The sequence below is a fragment of the Suncus etruscus genome, chromosome 16 (assembly GCF_024139225.1).
Source record: "Suncus etruscus isolate mSunEtr1 chromosome 16, mSunEtr1.pri.cur, whole genome shotgun sequence".
In the NCBI taxonomy this organism is placed as follows: Eukaryota; Metazoa; Chordata; class Mammalia; order Eulipotyphla; family Soricidae; genus Suncus; species Suncus etruscus.
In genome coordinates this window covers 74,167,227-74,193,657 of record NC_064863.1, presented here as the reverse complement: position 1 = coordinate 74,193,657, position 26,431 = coordinate 74,167,227, and the positions used below count along the sequence as shown (strand labels likewise).

Below are 26,431 nucleotides of genomic sequence, written 5' to 3'. Positions count from 1 at the left end.
GGGAGTTTTTTTTTATTTATATTTTCTCCTTGTTAAACTGCTGATTAAAGCCAAACAACACAACACATTTCCACTTCACCCAAAAGCAATGTCTATTCTGCCCTTTCTTGATAGTGAGTCACTAATGAAAGCCTCCGTGAGTGCTTTCTTAGAACAGGTCCAAGGGAATTAGTGATATTTTTAAAAAAGAAAATCTTAACCATCTGAGTTTACCTTATTTGATAGACCATAAAAAAAGAGACTTCCTAAGAAAGGAAATACATGAAGAAGTGTTGATTTCCTACTTTACCTCAGGAAACGTAATGTTTTCATAGTTGGAGAAATCTTAGTTCATTCTCTTATCATGTCTTAGAAACCTGCTAGATACAGAAGAGCCATAAGTTATGACAGTAAGGAATACTACATGCGCCTCGCCTCTGGCAATGCAGCCATCGTCCAAGACGCCATTGTGGAAAGCTCTGAGGGAGAAGCTGCTCAGCAAGAGCCAGAGCATGGGGAAGACACCATTGCAAAGGTCAAAGGTCAGACTTTCTCTTTGAGTTTATTTACAATATTTTGGGGCATCATGTTTGAATTTACAGGAAGATATGAACCACTGGGAGATAGGGCCAACCTGAAGAGAATCATACATATTTGAACGATATCTTTCTATATTTTGGCTATTCTGCTTGACCTTTTTAAAGACTGGCCTCTGGTCAGGGGAAGAGATGTCTCAAAGGGCTAGAGTACATGCTTTCCATGAAGGATCTCTAGCACAGCATGTCCCCCAACCTCTACATGTGTAAAAGCATGTGTGCCCATGGCTTGCAAAACGTTTTATTGTACCTGGCAGAATTTCCATTGGCACATGGTAACGTTAATTATTTTTAACATTGAAAGGATTAGTGGGGTCAGATGTTATAGTGCGTCGATGACTTGCTTTGCATGCAAACCCATGTTTGATTCTATATGGTAACTTACAAAGTCCCCACAGTCTAACTAGAATGATCCCTGAGCGCAGAGCCAGGAGTAAACCCTGAGCATCATCAGCTGCTCACACCACAGCAAAAAGTAATAATAATAATTATTGAAACCATCTTAAAACAACTTTGTCCCTAGTTCACATTATTTGTGATTCACACTTATTATTTATGAGCAGGAATTTCATTCTTGTTGTCTGAGTGAGATTATCCCAGATCTGTACCTGAGGTACACATGAGATAAAGAATTGGACCCCAGTGTCTTTGGGTTTTGGACTCAGTACTTTCTTATGAGTGTGCCCCACTACATTTTTGGAATTTCCTTGTAGTTTAGACTTTAACACTCCTCCCCAGCTATAAAAACACTCGTAGGAACTCAAGGTGTCCTTCTCAAGAGCCTTTCTCGAGTCCAATAGCATCCCTTTGCTTATTTCCTTGATAGTAATTGCAGTCAATTTCACTACTTTATGTTTTTCTAACTTAAGAATTTCTTGGAATCAGATTGTTTCTTTCTCACTTTTCAGTGTTTGACACATGCCCGGCACAAAATGTGGAGTCAGAATTGACCAATAAGTCAATTCATTGCTTTTTATTAGCCTCTGATAGAAAGGCCCTCAAATGTAGATTAGGGATTATCCATTATAAATTTATTTCAGGGGGTCCAGAGCAATAGTACAGCAGATAGGTCATTTGCCTTGCACATAGCCAACCAGGGTTTGATCCCTGCCATTCCATATGATACCCCCAAGCCTGCCAGGAGCTATTCTTGAGTGTAGAGCCTGGAGTAACCCATGCACGTTGCTGGTTGTAGCTTAGAAACAAACAGAAATTTTATTTCAGGGACCAGGGATTTTGCTCAAAGAGCTGGGGTATTTTCTTTGTACACAGAGGCTCAAGTTCAGTATATAACTTTGCAGTTTCCTTGAACCTCCAGGTGTAGCCTTGGTGACCCCAATATTGCTTTAGTAGCACTACTGAACTTTGAGGCTCACATAGTCAGGTCAGGTATCTCAGACATTGGCCCATAGGCCTTCTGAAAACCCTCTAATTTAACCTAATTGAAATTTTGTACTAAATACTGTACTAAGATACATGTCTTTCTTGTGTATGACTCTAGTTTCATTCCTGGTATCACCTGGTTTCCCCTCCCCCTTCATCATCACCTTGTACAGTTCTGGAGGCCCCCAACATTATAGAGTGTGGCCCTAAGAGTCCTTAGCATAGCAGGACCCAAGGAACTTCACACTGACCTGCCAGTCAACTGGCCAAGAATTGCCAAGAAAATTGCCCTGGGTCTTCTGGGCACTATTCAGGAGACTTCTTATTAATAAAATAATGGTACCTGAGTCTATTTTGACAATAGTAACAAAATTCCATTTAAAGTTTTGAACAAAGTTAGCCAAATTATTCTCTTCCTGATGACTGAATATCTCATATCTAACATTTTCATAAAATCACTAAAACTTTCAGTAGTTGAATGGAGTTTGCTGACTTTTCATTTTCTTTTTTTTTTTTTTTTTTTTTTTTTGGTTTTTGAGCCACACCCAGCGGTGCTCAGGGGTTACTCCTGGCTGTCTTCTCAGAAATAGCTCCTGGCAGGCCAGGGGGACCATATGGGACACCGGGATTCAAACCAACCACCTTTGGTTCTTGATCGGCTGCTTGCAAGGCAAATGCTGCTGTGCTATCTCTCCAGGCCCATGACTCCTCATTTTCTTAGTGGGGCTCTAGCAGTTAATGAGATGGATCTAAAGCTATATTTACTGGTCATAAGACCAGAGTTAGTCATGTGAGTCACAGAGTTAGTCATGTGGCTTGAGTTTGGACCCTTGGCACTTAGTTTCTCTTGGGTTCATTTCCCTAACTTTTACTTGAAGTGACACTCTTAATACACTGTCAGTACTATATAATATGCAAAATGCTAGACAGAAAGTTGGAGATTTTGATTCATCAAGCTAAAAAAGAAAACAGCTTGAATATTTTCTCCTTTTTGGATCTTGTTGGACTTGATCTTTGTTGCTTATACTCTTTCCTATGTGAAAATAAGGTTTGTCTTGAGACAAAGCAGACACTCATAACTTGTAACCAAAGCATAAGATTCTGACTTGTACCTTTCCAAAATTCTTTGAGCAACTATCAGTGCTCACTTTTTTATTTTTTTAGGTGTTCTTTGTGTCCATAGACACTGAGACCAAAGGACATTCCCATGAACCGTGGATAAAGGTGTCTTTCTCATCGCATCCTTTCTAGTTCAGGTTGTTTCTGCTCTTCCTTATTTTTTCTTTTCTTTTCATTTTCTTTTATTATTATCTTATTAATTAGTTAGCTTATTCATATTAATGTTGTTTAATTGTTAAGAATTAGTTAATTAATATTAATTTTATTTATTATTTATTTTATTTTATTGTCCTTTTGTGAAGCAAAACAGTGAATGAACTCACTTTAGAAAGATGTGAGAGGATGGGGTCAGAGAGATAGTACAGCAAGTAGAAAAGGTACTTGCCATGCAAGCAAACAGACAAGTTTCAATCCCCAGCACCCCATATGGTCCTTGAGCCATGGAGAAGTGAACCCCGAGTGCAGAGCCATTAGTCAGCTTAAGCACCACCTCCCACATAGAGACACAAAAAGAGAAAGAAAGTCATGAGGGGAGAGAAAGAGAAAAAGTACATGTTCAAGAAGAGGTTTCAGGCTTCTACAGAATGGAAAAAACAAGCCAATATACAAAAGAAAAGCAAGTGAGATACATTTTCAAGGAAGAACTGTTTAGATTCTTTCTGATGATGTGTGCCAGTCTAACTGGTGTGAATTGTTGTCTCATTGTTTTGATTTGCATCGCCCTGATTAGGGTAGAGCACTTTTTTATCTACCTATTGACCATACCTTTGTCTTCGTCAAACAAATGTCTTCTCATCTCTTATTCCCATTTTTGGATGGGACTGCTTGTTTTGTCGTAACTTTTGCAAGTGCTTTAAGTCTCCTGAATATTAGCCCTTCGTCAGATATGGGGAGAGCCAGTATTTTCCCCCACTTCGTATCAGCTGACACTTCTTGAGAATTGATAAGACACTAAACGCTTAACACAAACTATCACTGAATTAATAACATTCCTCTAAGATAGACGAGTCTAGTCTCTGTTTTACAGATGGGAAGTGAGTTTTAAAAAGCTAACTCTTTTTCCTAGGTCATCGAACTATGTGATAGCAGAGCCTGTATTCTCAGAGGATCATTGTTCCTCCCAGTGTTACTTGCAAATTGGCAGTTTTGGGGAAAGGCTAAGCTGTTCCCCATATAGACCCTGACATAGTGGGCTCTCTCTTTTGTTCGATAGGCCTGGTCAAACCACCTCTGAAACGGTCTCGATCTGCACCTGATGGCGGAGATGAGGAGAACCAAGAGCAGCTCCAGGACCAGATTGCTGAGGGCAACTCTATAGAGGAGGAGGAGAAAACAGACAATGCCACCTTACTGCGCCTTCTAGAGGAAGGCGAAAAGGTACCATTTTTTTTTAAATAAAGATCATAACTAATGCCCCATTTTCATTTCACTTGGGTGTCCACTACTAGGGAGTCTGTCTGGTAGAAGAGAAGCATTTTGGTGTCTGTAAGGAACATACAGGATAAAGTAAGCTGGTGGTTTCACTATACTCCCTCTTTCATCTTCAAGGTGGTCTGACCTCTCTGAGTGTCTGAACATCGTCTGAGCCTCTCTGAACGTCATTTCATAAGACAGGATTAACTGTTGCACTGTCTTTCTCTAAACTCCTCTATTAGACTGTAACTCTTGCCAAAATTTTCAATTTCAAATTCATGTGAAGAACTACTAATAGTTAGTCTTCTGGCCTTGTTTTCTTCTGCATCGCCTTAATCCTGGTACCCACCCATAGTCAGGTTTACTCAAGCTATAACTACCTTTGTCCCCGGTCTTGTATTTCACCTCTACTTTTCCTCATCCACAGAAAGCATTTTCTATCTCTCCCTTGGGCCCCCTTACCCATTAGCCTGTCCAGACTCCTGGAAAGAGACTCTCTCATATAGCAGAGCCCCTTGCAGCACTACATGCCTTGCAACTCATAACACCCATGATGTTCCGGCCTTACACTGTGCATTCCCATTGTCTTCTGCCAAGTTTTCCCTTCTGGGGTTGAAGAGAGAGTACAGAAAGTAGGGCACTTGGCCAACTTGGGTCCAATCTCAGTGCCCCATATAGTTCTCAAGCCCCACCAGGAGTGATCACTGAGCACAGAACCAGGAGTATTCCCTGAGCACTGCTGGGTATGACCCAGAAACAAAGCCCCCCAAATGCCCCTTTTCTGTCATAACCTGTATTCACCCATGGATACAGTATAATTTTACCTCTGGGTCTTTAATTCCCACTCAGCAAGACTGCACAGGTTTAGTTCAATACTCCTCGCTGTGCTTTCAGTGTGCCGAATACATACCACTCCATGTAGATTTGCCATGATTGTTTGATTACTTAGTGTGTCCTTACCATATAGTGTGCCTTTTATAGGCAGACAGTATTTCTATTTCTTTCTTTTTTTTTTTTTTTTTTTTTTTTGGTTTTTGGGCCACACCCGTTTGACGCTCAGGGGTTACTCCTGGCTATGTGCTCAGAAATCGCCCCTGGCTTGGGGGGACCATATGGGACGCCGGGGGATCGAACCGCGGTCCGTTCCTTGGTAGCGCTTACAAGGCAGACACCTTATCTCTAGCGCCACCTTCCCGGCCCCTCTATTTCTTTCTATTGCCTTACACAACAGCAATTATTAATAGACATTCAATAAACCTTAGTAAAAGTCTGATTAGTTGAATAAATACAGAAATGAACTGGAAGAAATGAATGGATTGACTATATAGTAGTACCAACCTTTTGAAAGGGTTTTTTTCTTCCTTTTTATTCAGTTTTTTATATAACCCTTGATATATGAGTAAGATGTAATAATTAGAAATAGCATAGGTTTTTATTCAATTTTGTATAGATAAATTAACCTTAAATAGGGCCAGAGAGATAGCATGGCGGTAAGGCATTTGCCTTTCATGCAGAAGGTCATTGGTTCAAATCCCGGCATCCCATATGGCCCCCTGTGCCTGCCAGGAGCGGTTTCTGAGCATGGAGCCAGGAGTAACCCCTGAGCACTGCCGGGTGTGACCCAAAACAAAACAAAAAATATTAACCTCTAATAAAAACATTTTTATACTATCTAATTGCATAAGTTCATTAAATCATAAACACAGAAAAACTTGGTTCAAATCCTGGCATCCCATATGGTCCCCTGTGCCTGCCAGGAGTGGTTTCTGAGCATGGAGCCAGGAGTAACCCCTGAGCACTGCCGGGTGTGACCCAAAACAAAACAAAACAAAAAATTAACCTTTAATAAAAACATTTTTATACTATCTAATTGCATAAGTTCATTAAATCATAAACACAGAAAAGCTTGTAAAGACTCAAAATGTTTTGTTTGAGGAGATAGTAGAGCATTTCCACGCAGCTAACCCATTCAATCCCAACACGTTCATATGGTTCCCTTGAGCCACCATGAGTGATCCTAGAGCACAGAGCCAAGACTTAGCACTATCAGGTATGGCCCAAACACAACAACAAAAATGTTTTGTTTGAGATCCAGAGAGTTACTCAAGTTCCTAGTATGTGCAAAGCCCTGAGTTTGATCCCTGGTACCATCAAATATAAGTCTTGGTGGCCTTCAAGCACCTCAAACCTAGCATCACGTTCCTCTGAGCCATCAAGCCACTAGCAGCTGGGCAGAGCATAGTTGGAAGTAGTATTAAAGTAGAAGTATTAAAAAAATATTATGTACGTCTCAAAGGAAAAAAAAAACACAAGTTTCTTGATTGGGATACTGGGCATATTATATTTTGCATATTTTAAAAGTCATCAAGCTAAACATTTATGAAGTAACATTTTTTTTCTTCAATTGGGCAGGATGTTTGGGGCCATACCTGATGTGTTCGGAGACTGTTTTGAGCTTGTACTGGGGTCTTGCACCTGGTGGAACTCTGGGAATAAAGCAGTGCCAGGGATCACTACCTTTTTATCCCAAAATGTATCACAATAGACATTTTAAAAGTACAACAGTCCTTTCCTGTAATATTCCACATATTTATCATAACTTCAAATATACTGAAAACTGACTTACAATGGAAAATTTTGAAAATCCTATTGTATGTCATTTGGTAAACTTTTCATGTTAAAAGTACAGTTCATTGCTCTAGTATCCTTAAGTTGGAATAGTCCAGAAAGTGTATTCCAACTGACTAGTCCAGAAAGTGTATTCAAACCGACATTTTCATGACATTTGTTTGACTTTGATATAGTTGCTGATTTCTTTCCCTTGACTCACATTGAACTAAATTTAAGCTAGAAGGGATTTTTTTTTTTACCAAGAACATGATCCTGCCTGTTGAAAAACAAAACAAAACAAAGCTTATATTGAGATTTAACAATCTCTTCCTCCTACGAGGGAAAACACAACTTCTGCCAAGTTGGACATTTTACAATGGCACGAAAGTCTGGAGATGGGCAGGATCCAGGTGGGGTGTGGTAGGGATAATTGTGCCAATTTCTGTCCCAGGGGTTATTATGGGAAAAGAGCAAAGCAAGCTCTCCTTACCTAACATGTTCATCATCTCTGAAACCTTGAGTACTCATTGACAGCTGGGAAGAATAAGTAGAGTGGATGGTGGATAGACAGTGCAGGGTTGTTTTCCTTTTACTGAAGTCAGATTCAAATCACTTGCTTCCTGTTTACCTTAAAGAATGTCTTAACAGAATACCATCTTGATAAAATTGGGCTTGCCGAATTTTAAATCCATTTTAAAATTTAAAAAAAAATTTTAAATCTGTGTTTTGAAACACTTTTTTCTTCAGACATATCGCAAAAGGAAGTATCTGAGTTTTTAAAATTATTACTAAATATTTATGGTTTTCTTTACAGATCCAACATATGTATCGTTGTGCTCGAGTCCAGGGCCTAGATACTAGTGAGGGCCTTCTGCTCTTCGGCAAAGAACATTTTTATGTGATTGATGGATTTACAATGACAGCAACCAGGGAAATAAGAGATATTGAAACCTTACCTCCAAAGTAAGTAAATGAATGAAGAGGCCACAGCACAACTATCCTTAGAAAACAATTATTCACATTTTTTAAATTAAAACTTAACATTACCTCAGATTTTATGTATGAACCACTAAAATTTCTGAGGCTGGAAACATAGCATATTGGATAGGATGACTGCCTTGCATGTTGCTGTTCCCCAGATAGTCCCTAAATTCTCCAGGAATGGTCCCTGAGTAAGCCCTCATTACCACTGGGTATGGTCCCAAACAAACCAAAAAAATTTGTCATGAATGAGACCTGTCAGATTGCTCAGTGAGAGCAACCTGCAGCAGGAAGGATGCTGAGATTCAGCTCCTGGTACCACATGTTCTTCTGAGCATTCCTGATTATGGGCCCAAAATAAACTTGCAGTTAAGTATAATTTAGACACATAAATTTTTCTAATTGTGTTCTTTTTTGTTTTAGAGCAAATAGGTTATGCTTAAAATGCAGGTAGCTGCAATAATGACCTAGCTGATAAACAAAAACATGTCCGTTGTCTTGTACCATAGAATACTGTGACTGAAGCATAGACAAGCATTAACAAAATAATTTTTTTTGCTTTTGATTTTTGATTCATTCCCAAATGCTTGAGTTCCCATACTTTAGGCCATCTTCTTGGTCCAGTAATCAACTGACATTTGCTTCATCTTTCTCATTTCTGCCAGTCCTATGATAAAAGTGATATTGGGCGATTGAAACCAGAAGGCAAACAAAGCTACATTTGAAAACCTAGACAATGGGGCCAGGGCAGTAGTACAGTGGGTAGACCACTTCTCTTGCACATGGCTGATCCAGGTTTTATCCCCAGCTCCCCATATAGTCTTCTGAGCCTGTCAAGAATCATCTCTGAAGTAAGCCCTGAGTACCACTGGGTCAAAGGAAAACAAAACACCGAGATAAAAAGCTTACAGCTTGTAAAGTCAATAGGTTCTTCTTTCACTGGAACATTTTGAATTCCTAGAACTGTGAATGTAGATGTGATTTCATATTTCATTCCTAAAGAGTACTTCAAATAGGGGCCGGAGCAGTGGTGCAGGCAATAGGGCTTTTGTTTTACATGAACTAACCTAGGACAGACCACATTTTGATCCCCAGGCGTCCCATATGATCCCCAAGCCAGGAACGATTCCTGAGCACATAGCCAGGAGTAACCCCTGAGTATGACCGGGTGTGGCCCCAAAACAAAACAAAAATACTGCAAATAATTATTTCCAATAACAAGCCACATTGTGACTTTAGTGTACCCACAGTTTTATACAAAAATATTCTGTGACTATATATATATATGAAAGAATATTTTCTTATACCTTTTTCTTCTGATTTTAAAGAAAAATTGAATTAGCCATATTTTTGGTCAACCTGGGAGAATGTAAGTCTATCTAGGATACAGCAGTGCCCAGTGGGTATTTCTTACGTCCTAAGCAACTGAAAAACTATACTCTCAATACATTTTTTTGAACTGAATAGTTTTAGATATTGTTCACCACTCTTATTTTTGTGATGAAAATAGCACAAATATTGTGGAGCAGTAGGCTGATCCTTTGTTATGTTTTTTTTTTCTTCATTTCCTTGCTGCCTGTAGTATGCATGAGCCTATCATCCCCAGAGGAGCTCGGCAAAGCCCCAGCCAACTCAAAAGAACATGCAGCATATTCGCGTATGAAGACATCAAGGAAGTGCATAAGAGGAGATATCTCCTGCAGGTAATTTGCTTTATTAATACAAAAATACTGTTGTTTCCACTTGTTCAAGGGTCCTATTATCCTGACACTGACCTGTGCCATGAATATCCTCTCTAAGATCCACATTAGTCTTGAGTGCTGGATTTCCTGATATGAATAAGGAGTTTATGTCACATAGGTATAAGTGCTATAACACATCTCCTTTCCTCTTAAAAAAAAATACAACCAAATACTTAATGTCTTGGTTATCCATCCATCCCTCTCACTTATCAAAATAATATTATCCTTTAATATAAACTTAAATTCTCAGTAGGAATTTGCAAAATTATAGCTTTATAAGTAGTATACTTTATCATTATTTTCTTTAAAAGCTTTTTTTGAAGCAAGATAGTTCTTTTTGAAACATAGAAAGATGTGAGGGGCATGGGAGAGATAGTACAGCAGGTAAGGCACTGCCATTTGCATGCAGCAAACTCTGGCTAGATCCCTGAGTGAAAAGCCAGGGTAACCCCTGAGCACCATCAAGTGTGGCTCAAAAACAAAACAAAATGAGAAAGGAAGATGTGAAGTGGGATAAAAAGAAAAGTATATTTTTTAAGAATGAACATCTTCTGAGTAGAAATAAGCAAGGAAATAAAAATAAAAGCAAACAAAATACATGTTCATGGAAGAATATGGGCTTGAAGAGCAAGTCTATTTTCTTTCAAATTTTAAACATAAATTTAGCAGGACAGATTGGCTGTTTACTTTATAATTTAATAACTGGTAATTTATGGCTTTAAAAATAGTCTCCAGAGGCTGAGCGCTGAGGCAAAGCACTTTGCCTTGCACATTAACCCTGATTGTTATCACCAGCACTACCTAAACTCCTAGCGTGATTCCTGAGCACAGAGCCAGGTATAACTCCTGAGCATCCCCATGTCTGACCCCAAACCATAATAATAAAAGCTGAAATAAAAATAAAAAAATAACATTCCCAGTCAACAAGCTCACCTTCTTCATAGTAAATAAGGTAATGTGGGAGTTAATGTGTGACCCCCATTTGCATATTTTCATTATGGTGTTTTCTCTCTGATCATTTCAGCCAATCGCTGTGGAAGTTTTCTCTGGAGATGGACGGAATTACCTCCTGGCTTTTCAGAAAGGAATTAGAAACAAAGTCTATCAGAGGTATTGTTTATGGGAATACTTTGTGGAAGGTAAAAGCTTGTCTGGAGACCTCAGAAAGGGAGAATTCTCCACAGCTTTTGCTCAAACCAGGACGAGGAGAGAGAAGTAACTATAGCAGGTTTTCAGCAAAGAATGAGCTATGGCAGTTTATTACCAGCTCATCCTGGGAAGGTGCAGGCATCCCACACAGGCTGCTGGGCTGGGCTTGTGACAGTTATTTCGTTCCTGGCCAATAGAGTTTGGGAGCTGGTTTCTCCTTTGATTGACAAAGGTCATTCAGGTTGTTGCATCAGCCTCTCTGAACCTTGCTGAGATGAAGCTGTTGTTTAAGTGCTCCAAGTTCCCTTTCCCATGGGTCTGTGTTTACTGGACCAGCGTTGATGAGGAGAGACATATACTGGCCATTTCCACCTAAAGAGGCTCTACATATATCAAGAAATTCCCTTGTTCTAGGATTTGGTTTAGGCCCCCAAAATTATGAGCGCCAAGAGATAGTGATCTCTGAGCAACAGAGCAAGGAGTAAGCCCTGAGTACCACTAGGTGTAGTACAGAAAACAGAAACTGAAAAGAAGGAAAATTTAGAACTTTAAGGTGAAAGAAGGCTTCTTATTTATCAAAAATAAGATAATGCTTTGTTACTGGTTGTCAAGACTGAATGTCTTTTTTACTTATTTTTTTATTTTTTGCTTTGAGATACTTTTTTTCATAATATATTTATCTAAGCACCATGATTAGAAACGTATTTGTAGTTGGGTTTCAGCTATAGAAAAGAACACCCCCCTTCACGAGTGCAGCATTCCCACTACTAATGCCCCTGCTCTCCCCCCCACACCTGTATTCAAGGCAGGCATTCTTTTTCTCTTACTCATTACCATTGTCATGATAATTGTTAGTGTAGTTATTTTTCTAACTGCATTCACAACTATTTATGGTAAGCTTTATATCATGGGCGGGTCATTCCAGCCCTCATCTCTATTGTCTCTGTGTATTATTACAGTAATGTCTTTTATATTTCTTAAATCCCATAGATGAGTGAGACTATTCTGTGTGTGTCTCTCTCTGACTTATTTCACTCAGCATAATAGTTTCCATGTCCATCCGTGTATAGGAATATTTCATGACTTCATCTCTCCTAATGGCTGCATACTATTTTATTGTGTATATGTACCACAGTTTCTTTAGCTACTCATCTGTGGTCAGGCATCTGGGTTGCTTCCTGATTTTGAAATAATTTTGTAAATAGCGCTATAAATATAGGTGTGCAGAAGGTATTTTTGTATTGTGTTTTTGTGGTCCTAGGGTATATCCCTAGGAGTGGTATTGCTGGATCATATGGAAACTCAATTTCCAGTTTTGGAGGAATCTCCATAATATTTTCCATAAAGGCTAGATTAGACGTGGCATTTCCACCAGCAGTGAAAGAGAGTTCCTTTTTCCCTACATCCCCGCCAGCACTTATAGTTCTTGGGTTTTTTTGTTTTGTTTTGTTTTGTTTTTGTGATTTGTGCCAGTCTCTGTGATGTGAGATAGTACCTCATTGTTGTTTTGATTTATATCTCCCTGATGATTAGTGATATGGAGCACTTTTCATGTGCCTTTTGGCCATTTGTATTTCTTCTTTGAGGATTTGTCTATTCATTTCTTCTTTTTTGACTTTTTTTTGATGGGGTTAGATGTTTTTTCTTGTTAAGTTCTGTCAGTACCTGGTAAATCTTAGCTATTAGCCCCTTATCTGATGAGTATTAGGTGAATAGTTTCTCCCATTCTGTGGGTGGCCTTTATATTCATCCACTATTTATTTTGAGGTGCAGAAGCTTCTCAGTTTAATACAGAGACTGAGTTTCTTGATTATGTTCATGTGACTTTCTTGTATTGGAACAGAAATTGGAATACCTTCATGGTTGAAAAATATTAAATTAATTAAATAATTAATAAGGCAGCTAATTTAAGCTAGCCAAATTTTAATTTTGGTAGACATATTTAAATTTTACTTTGTAAAAATAGGTTGTAAATGTTCTTGGTGTTCTGAGATATTTCTGTTGAATGTATGCTTATATGAAAGGTTTTTCCAGGTATCTATGAAGGATCATAGATTTGCAAGATCTTCCTGGGAAGGTAGTAGATACCCTTCTCCTCCTCTAAGAAGGAAAATATTGCATTGCAAATCATTCCATGAAAAATGGATATTAATACCAAAGAATAAACTTCTAATTGCAGTACAGTAATCTTGCTTGCAAGCACAGACGAATGAAGGGAGTTCTTAAATAAAGTACCTTTAGATGCTGATTGGCAATCCAAAACTTCTTTCATACTACAAATCACTGAAATGCTTTTTTTAATCTTACTGATTTCTAAAAGTGAAGTTCTTTTCAACACTAGGAAAGTATTACAAGGAGATGAGCTTATTTTTCTCAGAAATTTGTGTGTATCTGTAAGAGTAGGTCTATTCATTCTGAGTATTTCCTATAATTCCTTTGCTATTAAAGTTTCTGATGACATGGCTGGAGGGATAGCACAGCAGTAAGGCATTTGTCTTGCCTATTCCAGACCAGGGAGGACCTAGTTCGATTCCTAGCATCCTATATTGTCCCCTGAAACCTGCCAGGAGCGATTTCTGAGCACAGAACCTGGAGTAACTCCTGAGCGCCTTTGGGAAAAAATCTTTTCTGATGACATTGGGCAAATGGGGAGAGGGAAGGTGTGTGTGTGTGTGTGTGTGTGTGTGTGTGTGTGTGTGTGTGTGTGTGATTTCTGAGCACAGAACCTTCGGGGGGGAAAAATCTTTTTCTGATGACATTGAGCAAATGGGGAGAGGGAAAGTAGGTGTGTGTGTGTGTGTGTGTGTGTGTGTGTGTGTGTGTGTGTACACCTCTGTGTGTGTCTCTGTGTGTGTGTGTGTGTGTGTGTAGTATCACCAACGGGTTATTATCTACTCATATCTGTTTGATAAGATATTTAATGTTCTTTCATTTGTTTAGTGGTCATAAGTACTGACTATTCTAAGATTGTTCCAGCCAGTAGTCCTTCAGGCCTACCATAAATTGACTCATGTCTCATATCATTGTTGCAAGGATTTTTCTTTGAAACTGTGGCAGTACATTTGGTAATCCAATAGATAGATTTTGTTGGCTTGTTTTTTGACTACACTCAGCAGTGCTTAGGGCTTACTTCTGGCTCTGCCCTCTGGGATCATTTATTATGTTATGCCTGGGATCAACCTAGGTCTAACATGTACAAGACAAGAACTCTGTCCACTGTATTATCACTGTACCTTCCAAATAATAGATTTTGCTGTTGAATTTTATATTTGACCCTAGAAGTTGTTGCCTACCCTCTTTAAAAAGTGTCCCCAAAAAAAGAGAGAGGGAGAGAATAGGTACCAGAGTGATAACACAGTGATAGAGAGTTTGCTTTGCATATGGCCAACCCAGGACTGCCCTGGGTTCAATTCCCAGCATCCCATATGGTCCCCTGAGCCTGCCAGGAGCGATTTTTGAGCACAGAGCCAGAGATCTGCTAGATGTGACCAAAAAATTTAATTAATTAATAGTGTCTAACTTTTGTAAAAGTGTTTTATTCCAATTTGTATCTGCCACATACGGAGTAATGGAGGTGTAAATGTTAATTAAGCTCTGAAGGAATAATTCTTTCTGACTGAAATTCTGATTGAGATTTCATTTCCCATTTCTTACTGGTTTTCCATTTTCCAGGTTTTTGGCTGTAGTTCCATCTCTAACTGACAGCTCAGAGTCTGTATCCGGGCAACGGCCAAACACAAGTGTAGAGCAGGGGTAAGTTGTAAACTTTTTACACATTCTCATTTCAGAGTGGAATTAAGAGAGTTGCTCTCCATAGGCAGGATTCTTCCAAGATTTCATATGTTTGTTTTGGGATCCACCCAGTGGTATTCAGGGCTTACTTCTGGATTTCACTGCACATAGGAATCACATCTGGAAGGTGCTCAGGGATCTAATGAGGTGTTGGGAATTGAGCCCAGGTCGACCACATGAAACACAGTTTTTAATTCTGCTTCTTCTACTCAGTGTCATATGTAATTATTTCTTCCTGCTCTTAAAAACATTTCGAAATGTAAAGCATTCAAATATTTCTTCATCATTGCCAGGATTCTGTATTGTAATAATGCAGGTACAATTCCTTACTATATTTTCTAGGATATTCATAATTAAATATGTAAGTTCCATTTTTATTGTTTGAGTATTTTTATTTTAAAGCCATACCTGACAGAGCTCTGGGGTGCCTCCTAGTCTTGTGCTGAAAGATTGCTCCTAATGATCCTCAGGGGCCCATATTGTGATGGGAATTGATCTGAGTTCTCCTCACAAAATATGTACTCTGTAACTTTGAGTTATCCCTCCTACTCTTTAAAAATATGTTTCGTGAGGCCAAAGCAATAGCACAGCAGGTAGGGCGTTTGCCTTGCTTGGAACTGACCCAAGTTTGATCCATAGCAATCCATATAGTCCGCCAAGCTTCCAATAGTGATTCCTGAAGGCAGAGCCAGGAAGTAACCCCTGAACACTGCTGGGTGTGGCCTAAAAGACAAAAAATAATTTTTTTAATTAAAAAAATGTAATGTGGGGCCGAAGAGATAGCATAGAGGTAAGGTGTTTGCCTTGCCTGCAGAAGGACGGTGGTTTGAATCCCAGCATCCCATATGATCCCCCGAGCCTGCCAGGAGCAATTTTGGAGCATAGAGCCAGGGTGTGACCCAAAAACCAAAAAAAAAAAAAAGAGTGATTTGAGAGGGCTGGAGTGATAGCACAATGATAGGGCATTTGCTTTGCAAGCATCTAACCTAGGACGGACCATCGTTCGATCCCCCAGCATCCCATATGGTCCCTCTAGCCAGGAGCGATTTCTGAGTGCATAGCCAGGAGTGACCCCTGAGCATCACCAGATGTGGCCCGAAAATAAAAAAAAAAAAAAAAATGTAATGTGGGGCTGGAGCTATAGCACAGCAGTAGGACATTTGCCTTGCTGCGGCTTCCCAGAATGGACATGGTTTCAATCCCCAGCATCCCATATGCTCTCCCAGCCAGGAGCGATTTCTGAGACATAACCAAGAGTAATCCCTTAGAGTCACCAGTCACCAAACCCCCCAAAAGTGTATTCATTGATTATTAGTAAATCTTCTTCTCATATGTGTTTGTTTGGTAATTACGTTATTGTTTATAAGATTGGCAAACCCTTTGCTAAACTCATAAAGGAAAAGACAAATCAGATTAGAGACAAAAGGGGAGAAATTAACAAGGTCCCTCAGAAATACAAAAGATTGTAATAAGATCTATACCACTGAGTTGAAGAAACTAGAAGAAAGTAATCAGTCGTTAGAGCCATACAACTTTCCAAGATTGAGTCAGAAAATCTAAACAAACCAAGCACAGTTGAGGAAATTGGAAAAATAATTTAAAATAACCTGCCCAGGTCCAGAGAGGTTTACTGGTGAATTCACCAAACCTTCAAACTACTTCTAAAGTATTAAACTATAATCTTTCCAGTTTTATGAAAAGCTTTATGAAACCAACTTACTCTCATACCAAAGGGAGATAACACTAATAAAAAATAATGTTACAGACTGTGGTTCTGTTTGGAAAAAAAAAGAAAGAATAAAAAGAAAAAAGAAAAAACATACAAAAATGGAGGAGTTCGTAGAGCTTATAAATATCAATTTAAAAAGAAGAAAGGAAAAAGAAGAAAAGTAACAAAATAAAGCAAAAACAAAATACACAAAACAAAAAAAAAAAGAAACAAAAAAATCAAACAAAAGACCAAAACTGGCAACTACAAAAAGCACCACAGCAACAAATACAACACGCAAACAATAACTACGAGAAAAAAAGAAAAAAGGAAGGAGGGCTGGAGTGGCAAGGTTTTGTTGTTTGTTTGTTTTGCATAGGCAATGTAAATATTGGGGAAATTAGAAAAGGAATTCCCTTGGCTTAAAAGATACAGGGTTTCTCTGCCCTTGAAATATACTGTCATGGGAATAACTACAGGCTCCATACATGCTCTTTTTCACACCCCAAGGCCTTTTTATGGTGCCAAGAAACTTTCTGCTCAGTTTTGGATGATAGAATCAGGCCTCTACCTAGAGATCTTGGTATTTGCACAAGTCATAGGTTGAAGCCTAGGATAGCATCTTTCTTTACAATTCTAGCAGTTTGTTCCATCACTGCTGTTGTAACTGTTCTTCTGTAACTGGTGGTCTTGGATTTTGCAGAGGATGAAGCCTAATGTTTCCAGAAAATCTCCTTTGTCACATTTGTCAAAGTTAGACCTCTGGAATTAGAGATCTTAGTTATTGTACAAATCCTAGGCTGAAGCCTAGGGTAGGCTCTTTCTTATTAGTCCCAGGATAAGTTCTGCCCAGTCGTGATTGTCAAAGTCAGTTTTCTGAAATTAGAGATCTTGGTTTTTGCACAGATCAAAGGATGACATGTCTTCTGATTTCATCTTACCATAAGGTGGCTAGATAGAACAACCTGCTTTTAGATTAAGTTGTTGCCGTTTCTTCATTGTCAGGATGTCATATCAAAACTGGCGCAAATTGGTGCTCTAAATTTTTAATTGTGCAAGAAAAGGACTTAAATTTATTGAAGGGGCTGGAGAGATAGTATAGATAGGAGCTTGCCAAATGTAGCTAACTTCTAGTTTGATCCCTAGTACTAAAGGTGGACTCCTGAGCACTGAGCCGGGTGCTCTGAGTCCCCACCACTTGTGGTCCAACAAAAAAATTTTTTTTTTATTTTGGGGTCACACCTAGCAATGCTTAAAGATTATCCTTGGATCTGTGCTCAGAAACTACTTCTAGCAGGATCAGTGGACCATATGGGATGCCAGGGATCGAACTTACATTGGCCAAGGGCAAGGCAAATGTCCTACTTGTTCTGCTGTCACTCTGGCCCCCAAGCAAAATTTTACTTAGAACTTTATAGTTTCTAAGTAATGTTTGATTTGAACTTGTGTGCCTCTAAATATATTGTTCACATATTATAAGTTGTTTCTTTTATTTTCTTTAATTGAGTATTATTTATTAACACACTTGTGACCTCAGAGCATGTTCTGTTTTAATCATTTGTGTTGGTAAGATATGTGGGATATGAATGGCTCCTTTAGAGCTTATTGTGCCTGCTAACTTCTTATAAGTAAACTGTTTCTACATTTACTACCTAGGTAATTTTCAACATGCTTTTTATTGGCTTGCTATTTTCGGTTCTGAGTTGACAGTTTTTAAGTAATTTTTTTTATTTAAAAGCAAGCGGCTAGAGAAATAGTACGGTAGGTTGAACACTTACCTAGCATGTGGCCGACCCGGGTTTGATCCTGATATCTCATATAGAACACTGCCAGGAGAGGTCTCTGAGCACAGAGCCAGGATAAAACCCTGAGCATCACTGGTGTGCCACTCCCGCCCAAAAAAAAATTTAAAAAAAATCTCAAATCAAAGGACCAAAGCTATAATACAGGAGGCAAGGCATACCTTCAACCAAAAACTTTGATTTAAATCCCAGTACCAAATATGGTTTGAGCATCACCAATGGTCACTCCTGAGCACAAAGCCATGAATAGTCCCTGAGAACCACTGAGTGCCACTTAAATGTACTCCTTCAAAAAAAATAAAATGAACTCTTGCATTGGGCTGCCTCTTGCATTTTTAGCTCAATGGGCTACAACAGTTCTTTCTTTGCAAGCAGGAAGCCTGGTTTCAATGCACAGCTTCCCACAGTCCCCTAAGCACTACCTGGAACAATCTCAAAGCATGAAACAAAGAAAGGCACCTTGCCCTTAAGCACAATTACAAGTTATGCTTGTGTGTACATGTGCAAATGCAGACATACACACATACACTCACTCTTTGAGTATAATTTTTGGTGTAAACCACAGTGAAAAATAAAATGCTGCATCACTTCTCAGGAAACATAAACTGAGATAAATGCTACAATAACATGAACAGAAAATACTTGCCTTTTCTATATGGGATTCCTTCCAATGGTCTCTGTTTTTCTTAGTTCAGTTCTACGTTATTTTACATTTCAAAACACTGAGTGGGACTAATTAAAATGATTTCATGACGTGCCGGATAATTTAAAATTTTCAACTATATAATTACCTAAATTTAAAATTATATTGCCTTTAACTTTGTATTATTTCTTTCTTTTAGATCTGGGTTGCTTAGCACTTTGGTTGGAGAAAAGTCTGTGACTCAGAGATGGGAGGTAAGCTTAGAGAAAATGAAAGTTTTTTGTAATATACCTAGAGGACATTAAGTTAGATACTTTATATTTCATCGAATACATACCACAGAAAATGTTTTTGTTAGGGCCAGACAATAGTACAGAAGGCAGGGCACTTCCCTTGCATGCTGTTAAACTGTTAGGTCCATAGCACTTTGTATTGTCCCCTGAGTCTCCACTCTGATCCCTGAGTGGTGAGCCAGGAGTAAGCCCTGAGCACTGTCATATGTATCCCAGAAAAGAAAAACAAACACACATGCACGCATACACGCATACATATGAAAAGATGTGACATAGAGTCACAGTAGAGTGGACAGGATGCTTGCCTTGCATACAGCCAACTTGGGTTCAGTCCTCTGGCATCCCATATGGTTCCCTCCAGGAGTAATTCCTGAGTGCAGAGCCAGGAGTAAGCCCTGAATACCGCCAGGTGTAAACCAAAAACCAAAAAGAAAAAGGGTGAAATAAATAGTGCAAGTGCACTATTATTTAGATAAGAATTTTCAGGTACAAATGTGTTGCCTGAGGGTACATGATTTATGAACCCACATCTCCCCTCTTAAGAAGTTCTTTTATGTTTTAATACTGGGATGTGTACTAGTACTCTAGTACTAGTACTAGAAAAAGTACTAGTACTAGTACTTGAAGAAGACCATCTTTCTCTCTTTTTTCTCTCCCTCCCTATCCCCCTTCTCCTTTCCTCTTTCTGTTGCTCCTCTGTCCCAGAATTTCTAAATAAAAACTAGTTTTTCATTTAAAAAACTTTTTTTTAACTTGAGTGCAGAAGAAATAAATTTTTTGCTCTATTTGTCTTTCTCAAGAGAGGCGAAATCAGCAACTTCCAGTATTTGATGCACTTGAACACTTTGGCTGGCAGGTCATATAATGATCTCATGCAGTATCCTGTCTTCCCCTGGATCCTTGCAGATTACGACTCAGAGGTAAGTCTTAAATCCATTTGCATAAATCTTTCAATTCTCAGCCTCTAGAACAGTGAATAGTATGTAGAATACACTTTGATGAATTAATAAAATATAAAAATGAGATATATGGATTAATTTTTCTTGGCCTTTGGGCCATACCTAGCTGTCAGGCGTTACTCTTGGCTCAGGAATCATGCTTGCAGAGCTTTGGGAACCGTATGGGAAGCTGGGATTGAACTCTAAGGTTGGCTGCATGCAAGCAAATTCCCTATCTGTTGTACTATCACTCTGGCCCAGACATGGATTTTTAAAGTTCACACTGTGACTTTACACAAAGCAAGTTTGGCAAAATTGTCCATGGTGTCCTACAAAATGACACAAATATAAGATATGCATGGATATGCATCTCAAATTTCTACTTTTTAAACACTCAAGGGACCAGAGAGATGCTCAGTGCCCTTGGGGCTGAATGCCTGCTGGTTTTGTAGACAGTGATTCCTGGCACTGCTCAGTGTCCTGAGTATTGCCAGTAGGGAGCCACTGAATGTGACCTAAAAAGCTATATATATAGCTTTATATATGTATATATATATATATATATAAATTCAGAAATCATTCTTGGTTTCCTATCAAATGAACTATGTCAGCTAAAGATAAACCCTTTTTTGTTTTGATTTTGGGACCACACCCAACAATCCTCAGGGATCACTTCTGGTGGTGTTTCAGGGACCATAGAGGATACTGAAAATCAAACTGGACTGGCTTCGTGCTAGGGAAGAAAGATAAAGAGCTACCTGCTGTGTCTCTCTGAATTCTGAGATAAACATAATGAATCCCTGGTATTTGTAAGTCAGTTACAAATGACCTGATTGTCTTTTGGAGGTGATCAAATTACTGGATATTCGAGTTTTTATTTTGCTTCCAATCACCATGTAGAAGAAAAATCTCTGAAGTGAAGTTGGAAGGAAATAGGGGGAATAGGAATGAGCACACTGGGCAGTTTGATCTGCCAATTCTGTGAGTGACAAGGGATAAACTAGAGATGTCCCTGCTGTCTTCCTCTGTCCTTGCTAAATATAAAAAGATTTTCTCTCTCCTTTCCTATCTCCAAGCCTGACTCCAGAAGGCATTTCTTTAAAGAAAAATGAATGTCCAGAGCCATTGTCTGCAGAATGAGTCAGTAAATTATCTGGCGTCCTTCTACAAAGCATCCAGCATTGCTGGAGAGTCTTATTTCTGCCTGTCTGATGCCCACACTCTAGTTTATTTATAAATGCTTGTCATTTGCTCCAGCCACTGTCCAGACATTGGTGAGAATGGAGGGTCCATAGAAACTTAGAATTGTGCTTTGTTTTGTATTTTAGGAGGTGGATCTTACTAATCCCAAGACATTTAGAAATCTGGCGAAACCAATGGGAGCACAGACTGATGAGCGATTAGCTCAATATAAGAAACGTTATAAAGACTGGGAAGATCCCAACGGTGAGGCCATTTTTTTGATGTTGAACTTTGTAGTAACCTTCAAAAGTGACTCGTTGTTTAAGACATAATATGCATGTTTATAGGCACATATTTGTACAGCTGTATTAGTGGGAAGGTCTGGGTTTGCATACTCGCTAACTGCAATGCTTAGGAGACCCATAACAGAAAATTAAGTTAAGTGTGCTGGTATAGGGCAGACAGTTCTCATCCATTTCCATCATAATTACCTTCAGAGTGCAAGACTTTGATTAGGATGTATACTTTCATGTATTGGATCTCTTAATTTTATTTGGTTAGGACTTTGTTTTGTTTTTGTTTGGGGGGCTATATTTGGTGGTGCTCAGGAATTCCTGCACTCAGAAATCATTCCTGGCAAGCTCGGGGGACCATATCGGATACTGGGGACTGAACCTGGATTGAACTGTGTGCAAATCAAATGCCCTATCCACTATATTTTTTCTGGCCTCTTCATTTTATTGAGGCACCCTTTCTATTAAAATAATATTAACAACCATTATTAACACTATTGTAAATCACAGCCTCAATCAAAAAGTTATAGAAAAATTATAAGAATGATTAATTACTTTCTAAAATGATAGTTTATTTGTTATCTGTTATATTTATTTGCTTTAAGAAGACAAAATGAAAGATAAAGAAGCTAAGCCTAACAAATACTCCCTTTATAGACTGATTTTTTTTTTATTCTTTTCTGCAAAGGAGAGTATATAAGAAAAGCTACTTTCAGGGGCAAGAACAAAGGGTTTGGGCCAGGAGAGATAGCACAGCGGCGTTTGCCTTGCAAGCAGCCGATCCAGGACCAAAGGTGGTTGGTTCGAATCCCGGTGTCCCATATGGTCCCCCGTGCCTGCCAGGAGCTATTTCTGAGCAGACAGCCAGGAGTAACCCCTGAGCACCGCTGGGTGTGACCCAAAAACTAAAAAAAAAAAAAAAAAAAAAAAAGACTATCGATTTGTACAGTTTTTTGGTTTTGATTTTTGGATTTTAAACCACTCCCAGTAGTGCTCAGGGGTTACTTTGGCTCTGTGCTCAGAAATTACTACTGACAGATTTAGGGACCATATGGGATGACAGGGATCAAGCCCAGATCTGACACATGCAGGACAAATGCCCTACCTACTATTGCTATTACTTGGACCCCCAGATTGATGCCAGTTTTTTTATGTGCTTTTTCATTTTCAATTATGCTTTTCATGTACAGGAGAAACACCAGCCTACCATTATGGCACCCACTATTCATCAGCAATGATTGTAGCTTCCTACCTAGTAAGGATGGAACCTTTCACACAGATCTTCTTGAGGTTGCAGGTAAATGCCTACATTGAGACTTTCTGTATTCTTTATTCTATTCAAGTCTTCTTTCAAAGAAAAGAGGGAGGGAGGGAACAGATAGGGACAGAGGGAGGGAAGAAGGGAGGAAAGAAAAGAAAAAAGAAAAGAAAAGAAGAAAAATCATGTTATCTTACTTTGTAAAAAGCCTTGCAATATGTGACAGAAATAGTCAGTTTGAATTAAGTGGAATTTAACCAAATCAAAATGATGGCTAAATAAGAATTTATTTATAATAGGCAGTTGCCATGGCCTTTTTGGTTGGTGAAATAAGCTGGTAGCTATGCCCTCTTGCAAACATGTAGAATTTAGCCTTAACTTAATTGAACTCTACAACATCTTTATTTGAAGGGCTATGGGGAGTACCATATCTGGCAGTGCTTGGGGCCTACTCCTGACTTTACACTCAAAGGCTGTTTTAAGTTTTTTTAATGTGATTGAATGTTACCAGGAAAATATGTTACGAAATTGGGGAGAGGATGCAATGGAAGTTGAGGGAAGGTACAAAACGATTATAGAGGGTCTTGGATTGGGCCCTTAAATAGTTAGTAGACATCCTGAAAAACCCTTAAGGCATTACTCATAGGGCTTTCTGGAGTTCTAGATGTTCTAGATGGAAGAGCAGGTGTGTTTCTGAAGTGTTGCCGGAAAGCAAGCCACCCATTGTTTTCAGAACAAAGAAGTATAGGGGAACCTCAGAGGAGTCAGTGTTAGAAAGCCACACCCAGTGTCAGGGATCACTCCATGGTGGTCATTGCATTGACTCTGGAATTTTCTACAAAGAACTTCATTTGAGGACACCTTCTTTATAATCACTTAAAGCATGGCAGAGAAGGTTGGGTTGAAGTGGGGAGGGCTGGTGGATCTACGAGATAATATTAACAAAAGAAATATCCCTTCAATTTGAATTGATTTATAGATCCATAATATTTTTGATTGCCTCTCTTCAGGAAGTTGTGGTGGGGAGTAGTGCTCAGGGGCTGTACTTCTGACTCTCTGCTCAGGAATGACTCTATTTGAGGTACCAGTGATTCAAACCTAGGTTCACCAAATTTAAGGGATGTGCCTTACCCACAGTTCTATCTGTCCCACTCCTTGATTCCATAATGATTGTCCATTTAACTTTTATTGAGCATCTGTGCAAGAGTATCCCAAAAAAAGAATGTGGTTGATTTTATGAGTGTCCTGGTATAACATTATGCATTTGACCTAGAAGGTGGGAAATTCAGTTGTCACAAGGAAAATTATTAGGACTTAAGACCTTTGAGCTTGTCATAAAGCATCCCAGGGGAAGGGATAAGTAATGACCAGGTGCTATCTTCTGCTCACAGGGAGGCCACTTTGACCTGGCTGACCGAATGTTCCACAGTGTTCGTGAGGCCTGGTACTCAGCATCGAAGCACAACATGGCAGATGTGAAAGAGCTGATCCCTGAATTTTTTTACTTACCAGAATTCCTGTTCAATTCCAACAACTTCGATCTAGGTATGTAGAACTAAGACACTGTCTTAGGGAAGAACCAGTAAGAGGTAAATTCCTTTCCAAAGGTTCTTTTCAGTAAATGCTGATGAGGAAAGATCTGTGGCTTCACCTGATCTTGCTTAGAGTTCTCATTGGGTGTATGCGATAAAATATTAAAAGAAAAATTTGTTTCCTCAATATAGCTGTTTAAACTAAATACAGGTAAAAAATGATGAATCGCTTCTAATCATCAGAGTATTATTTCATTGAAAAAGATGAGGCAAACATTTTTATGAAAACAATTAGGTGAAACATTATTGATCAGTCGTCATATATCAAACTTTTCCATGTTTAATATTGTATACTCATCCATTTTATAACCAGGATGACTTTTATTTTCTTTATCCTAGATAGACACTATTTACCATAAGCAGAATGCAAATCAGCATTTTAAATGAGAACACAGTTTCATCATTTTGTTTTCTTTATATTCTCTGACAGTTAAAGGAAGTTGATTTGTCTCCTTGACCACATCTTGCATGCTAGGCTCAGCCATGTATAGGTCCTCAAATTTGGGGCTGAGCACAGTGAGGGAACTGTCTCCCTAGCCTCTTCTAAGTATTTCTTTTAAAGCATTTCAAAGTTCCATTGTTCCTACTTTAGAATATTTTTGCAAGTATTGCTTTCATTTTTTTTCATTTCCCATATTTTCTAGCTCAATAAATAAATAACTCATAAATTTTACGTAGGGAAATCATCATTTTAATACAAAATGAGCACTTTATTTTTAAGATATTATTCAACGTAAGGTCACAAAAGTAGAACTTGGGGGTTTGTCGTCACCTCTGGCCAATGCTCTGCTGGTGTTACTTTGATCCGAGATTCTTGAACGTCACCAAGGTCATTCCTGGTGCTGCTTAGCAGGCCCTGTGGTTCAAAGGATCAAACTTGGGGCCTGCCATGTACCATGATGGTCTCTACCACTCGTGCCTTATTCTGATCCCTTTCAAAAGAATTTTTTTTAATAACTGATATATTTAATTTTTCATTAGCGACTCTTAGTCTTGTAGGGACCCTATTTTCATCAGTACCTCCAGATTCTAGAGAAAAGATAGTAAGTTGCTCTTAATATTCCTGGAAAAATTATCCTAGAATTGAATCATCTTCTCTATGGTTAGGTTGAGAGCCTATCTCTTAAGGAAGAGAGAAGGTAGGACAATAGAAGAACTTGGAATAGAGACTTGGAGGAGTGACACTTCACCCAAAGACTAGAGTAATGGATCAATAATACAGATACATAATAATGTTTCATTTGATTCATTTATAATTAAATCTTTAGAGAAGGTTACTTTATTCCCTAGGGGTCTACTCTTAAACAGTTTGGTGTATGGGATGAAAAAGTGTGGAAGTACAGAGACAGATCACAGAAATAGTAATCTGCTGCAAAAAACGTTCCAGCCAGCCTACTTACAAACTGTACTGAATGGTACACTTCTTTGGTTTTGGTTTTGGTTTTGTCAGGGACACACCTGACAATGCTCAGAGGTTACTCCTGATTCTGCACTCAGGAATCACTTATGGAAATCCTTGGGGACCATCTGGGATGCCCAGAATGGAACTTGTGTTTGATCCTTAACAAATCTTCTTCCCTCCTGAAATTATTAAAAAAAAAAAAAAAAAAAAAAAACAAGGGGCCGGAGAGAGAGCATGGAGGTAAGGCATTGCCTTGCATGGTTTGACTCCTGGCATCCCATATGGTCCCCCAAGCATGCTAGTAGCTATTTTTGTGCGTAGAGCCAGGTGTAACACCTGAAACCAAAAAGAAAAAAAATTTCAGGGCCGGAGCAGTGACACAAGAGGTAGGGTATTTGCCTTGCAAATATGCTAACCTAGGATGGACTACGGTTCAATCCCCCAGCATCCCATATGATCCCCAAGCCAGGAGCGATTTCTGAGCACATAGCCAGGAGTAACCCCTGAGTGTCACTGAGTATGGCCCAAAAACAAAAAACAAACAAAGATACATTTT

The 26,431-nt window shown here is 38.9% G+C and overlaps 1 protein-coding gene across 1 annotated transcript in view; it reads left to right on the top strand.

The window, feature by feature from the left end:
- Positions 1–26,431, top strand: part of WDFY3 (WD repeat and FYVE domain containing 3) — a 301,877-nt gene that overhangs the window by 229,057 nt on the left and 46,389 nt on the right. The window contains exons 45-55 of the mRNA XM_049790238.1: positions 353–521; positions 4,291–4,454; positions 7,915–8,063; positions 9,664–9,784; positions 10,848–10,933; positions 14,645–14,725; positions 19,117–19,171; positions 20,011–20,130; positions 21,477–21,594; positions 22,814–22,920; positions 24,273–24,426. Coding sequence (XP_049646195.1) covers positions 353–521; positions 4,291–4,454; positions 7,915–8,063; positions 9,664–9,784; positions 10,848–10,933; positions 14,645–14,725; positions 19,117–19,171; positions 20,011–20,130; positions 21,477–21,594; positions 22,814–22,920; positions 24,273–24,426 — 1,324 coding nt within the window. The remainder of the gene's footprint in view (positions 1–352; positions 522–4,290; positions 4,455–7,914; positions 8,064–9,663; positions 9,785–10,847; positions 10,934–14,644; positions 14,726–19,116; positions 19,172–20,010; positions 20,131–21,476; positions 21,595–22,813; positions 22,921–24,272; positions 24,427–26,431) is intronic.